General features: G+C 43.0%; 1 protein-coding gene across 1 annotated transcript; it reads left to right on the top strand.

The window, feature by feature from the left end:
- The first annotated feature begins 601 nt into the window (after positions 1-601).
- Positions 602-1,858, top strand: LOC125372116. The gene has a single exon (XM_048381156.1). It carries the CDS (start codon positions 602-604, stop codon positions 1,856-1,858), a length of 1,257 nt encoding a protein of 418 aa, XP_048237113.1.
- Positions 1,859-4,253: the final 2,395 nt, after the last annotated feature.

Raw genomic sequence — 4,253 nt, 5'->3', positions numbered from 1 at the left:
CCCGTGTGGAACCGGGGTAGAATATTTCCACAGCACCCCATTGCTGGTCGTAAGAGGCGACCAAAGTGGGCAGCCCGTTTGCCGTGGGTTGCGCCCCTGTGTCGGCAGAGGACGGGATTCTGGTGGTTGAGGGCATTGGAGCCAGGAACCGGTGTTCCTTTTGCCCAACACACCACTTCGACCCTTACTTTGCCTAGACGGGTGGTAGAATTGGCCCGATTCTATCAATCGGCTGGTCACGCCATGCCCTGTGCATGGAAAAGATCATTTCAGAAACATCATATCAAATAATTTATGATGATCAATTATATACAACTATACCAATGTACTTATTGCCTAGAGTCCTATGCCAGAAGGCGGTGGCTCATGGGCCAATCTGGTGATGTCAACCTCCGAATTCTATATGTTTCCATTGTTCTGTCACGGGCCGAACCAGCTGGGCATTTCTTTTGGTAGACAAATATAGCTTTTCGTGTTGTATTTACTAGAGTATACCATCCCTGTAACCCTGGTGTTGTAGACTGGCTTCCTCTTCAGCATCGTCTTTTTTGACACTCGATGGCGGGTGGGGAACAGGGGTGCTGAATAAATTCCTTTCATTATGGCGCAACAACTACCTGGTTCAACTCGTCATGACAAGAAGAGAAGACTTGAAAATGATATTTCAACTGACAATGTGTCTCAAAACAATGACTCTTGGGCTCGCTTCCTTGTGATCGAGGCTGCTGATCATCAACCGTTAAAACTAAACCCTTTTGCTATTTCAAAAGCTGTTTCTGGAAATTGTGGTGTAGTAAAAAATGTAACCCGTCTTCGGTCTGGCTCCTTACTTGTGGAGTGTGCACGGAGACAGCAATCTCTGAACCTTTTATCAATTACTCAGTTTGCCAATGTTGATGTTGCTGTGTCCGTGCACAGAACACTGAACTCGTGTCGGGGAATTGTTCGGGACAGAGCTCGATGCCTGTCTGATATGTCAGAACAAGAAATTGTGTCTGAACTGGAGGATCAAGGTGTTACGTTTGTCAAACGTTTCACCAGAATCAACGATGGAGTTGTCACCAATACTCATACTTACCTGTTCACTTTTGCGCGTTCTTCCTTACCGCAATCAATCAAAGCTGGTTATGTTAATATCGGAGTGGATATGTATATCCCAAATCCACTCCGATGTTTTAAATGTCAAACTTTTGGCCATGGTTCTAAATCATGTGCTAAACCTGTCAAATGTCATCGTTGTGCTGGCAGCCATGAGGGTAACGACTGTGAGGAGGACATCGTTTGTGCTAACTGTGGTGGCCAACATTTGTCTTCTTCTAAGTCGTGTCCTGTTTGGCAGCTTGAATCAAAAATCAATAAAATGAAATATGAAAATAACATTTCTTTTGCAGATGCAAGAAAACTGTTCACTAAACAATCCACTACTCCATCACATCTTACTTACTCTGCCGCAGTTACACGTTCTGCAACTATTTCTACTGCCACTGCATCAATCACATGCCAAACGGATCTGTCATGGGTCCATTCTGATCAGCCCCTTCAAACCGCTGGAATCAGTCCACCAACTTCTGACAATCAGACCAGTTCAGCAACCCAGACTTCTACTCAGACTGCTAGTCAGACTGACACAGTTGTCCCAGAAAAGAACAAAAGCACTGAACCACTTGACAGCTCACTTGACAAAAAGAAAAAAAAAATATTAAATAGAAAACAATCATCTCCGGCAGCCTCGCCCCCAGAACTATCTCTTCAAAACTCCTTTGAGCCTCTTGACATGGAGGTAACTCTGTCTGTACAGGACAGTAGGAGTAATTCGTCCTCACGTTCGCGTGTGAGAACTCCAATTGAGCCTCCATGACTCAATTGTTCAATATGATACAATGGAATTGCAGAGGACTTCGAAACAATTTTAATGACATTCAATTATTGATACAGGATTTTAAACCGTCTGCTTTATGTCTTCAGGAGACATACCTTAAAAGAACAGATAAATTTGATATCAGACAGTATAACTGTCATCATTCATATTCCCCCCCAGGTGACAAAGCAACTGGAGGGTCGTCTATCTTGGTTCGACAGGGCGTGATTCACAGCCCTGTTGCTCTCAATTCAAATCTTCAAGCTGTTGCTGTTCGTTTAACTTTGAACATTGTCTTTACGCTATGTTCTTTGTATATTCCTCCATCTACTTTGCTTCGACTATCTGATCTTCAAAATCTGTATGATCAGCTCCCCAAACCATGTATTATCGTGGGTGATCTGAAGGGCACAACCCACTGTGGGGAAGTGTTACTACAAACAATAAAGGGAAAATACTTGAGGAATTCATTTCTGATAATAATTTGTGTATCTGTAATGATGATTCGAACACCTATTTATTTGGTGTCCCACAAGGCAGTATCTTGTCTGTAACATTGTTCAGCATAAAGATAAACAGTTTGTCGAAGGTTTTAAACGATTCACTTGATGGATCATTATTTGTGGATGATTTTAATGTTTCTTGTCGTGGTAAAAACATGCATACCATTGAAAGACAACTACAATTGTGTTTAAACAAAATCAATAAATGGTGTCTGGAAAATGGCTTTAAATTTTCACGAGCCAAGACCAAATGTATTCATTTTTGTAGAAAGTATAAGCCGCATAAGGACCCTGAATTAGTTTTGGATGGTGCTCCTATCAATGTTGTCAAAGAGGCCAAGTTTCTTGGTATTATTTTTGACCATCACTTGACCTTTCTGCCACACATAAATTATTTAAAAACTAAATGCCTGAAGGCTCTCGTTATAATAAAAGTAGTTTCAAACGCAAAATGGGGAGGAGATCAGAAAACCCTCCTCCAACTGTACAGAGCCCTCATCCGCTCTAAACTTGATTACGGCTCCATCGTCTACGGTGGAGCATGTAAAAGCAATTTGAAAAAGCTGGATTCTATTCATCATCAGGGCCTGAGGCTTTGCCTTGGAGCCTTTAGAACATCTCCAATTCATAGTCTGTATGTGGAGGCTGATGAGCCTTCACTTAAACAACGTCGTGTTAAATTATCTTTGCAGTATATTACTAAACTACGTTCTTTGAAATCCAATCCAGCCTATGACTGTGTTTTTAACCCTCTTTACGAAGACCTCTATACAAATAGATCATCACTCACTCCTCCGCTTGGCTTAAGAATACAATCTTCTATTTCGGCTGCTAAAATAAATCTTGAACATATAGCCCCCACCCAACTTTTGACTTCCCCCCCATGGCAGTTAGTGAAACCAGAGGTGGATCTAACCTTAACTAAATTTAAAAAATCTGAAACAAATCAACTAATTTTTCAACAAGAATATACTCAGTTAAGACACAAATATGGTACTTATAAATCTATATTTACCGATGGATCAAAGGATGGTGACGCAGTTTCCAGCGCCACCATCATTGGATCCAGGACAATATCGTCTAGAATACCAGATAACTGTTGGCACTCGTGAAGAGCAACCTCCTCGTGGTGAGTGCTGGGTAACGCTAATCGCTCTTCCCCCGTGTGGAACCGGGGCAGAATATTTCCACAGCACCCCATTGCTGGTCGTAAGAGGCGACCAAAGTGGGCAGCCCGTTTGCCGTGGGTTGCGTCCCTGTACATGTGTCGGCGGAGGACGGGAGTCTGGTGGTTGAGGGCACTGGTTCCAGGAACAGTGTTCCTTTGCCCAATACACCACTTCGACCCTTACTTCGCCTAGACGGGAGGTAGGATGGGCCCGGTCCTATCAATCGGCTGGTCATGCCGAGCCCTGTGCATTCAAAATTGCATTTGTACAAGTTATGTTTCAGAATTGTATTTTATTTGAGGCTTGGCCCTGATTATTCTGACTGATGTCTCAATTTCAAATGTTTGTATTTCCAATGTATGTATTTCAAGTTTGAAATTTGCCTAGAGTCCTATGCCCAGAAGGCGGTGGCTCATGGGCCAATCTGGTAGAACAATATCTTTTGTTTCTGCTTGAGTATATCCTCTTGGTATCCTTGGTGTCGCCTGTCGGAGGCCCACAGGCAGATGGCATTGTCCTTGTTGACACTCCATGGTGGGTGGGGACCCAAGAGGATGAAACACACTTAATACCAACATGGAACCCCCTTTAAAAAACCGCTCTCATGTAAATCATGACTGGTTTGATTCTGAAGATGTTAGTCCAAGGACTTCTCCTGTTACTGTTGACAACTGGCCTCGATTCTTGGTGATATCTGCTTCGGATGGCACCCCGTTAAAGCTG

Source organism: Haliotis rufescens, unplaced genomic scaffold (assembly GCF_023055435.1).
Source record: "Haliotis rufescens isolate VD_foot unplaced genomic scaffold, xgHalRufe1.0.p SCAF_36, whole genome shotgun sequence".
In the NCBI taxonomy this organism is placed as follows: domain Eukaryota; kingdom Metazoa; phylum Mollusca; class Gastropoda; order Lepetellida; family Haliotidae; genus Haliotis; species Haliotis rufescens.
The sequence above is the reverse complement of the archived record's forward strand: the minus strand, read 5'-3'. Positions and strand labels throughout refer to the sequence as shown.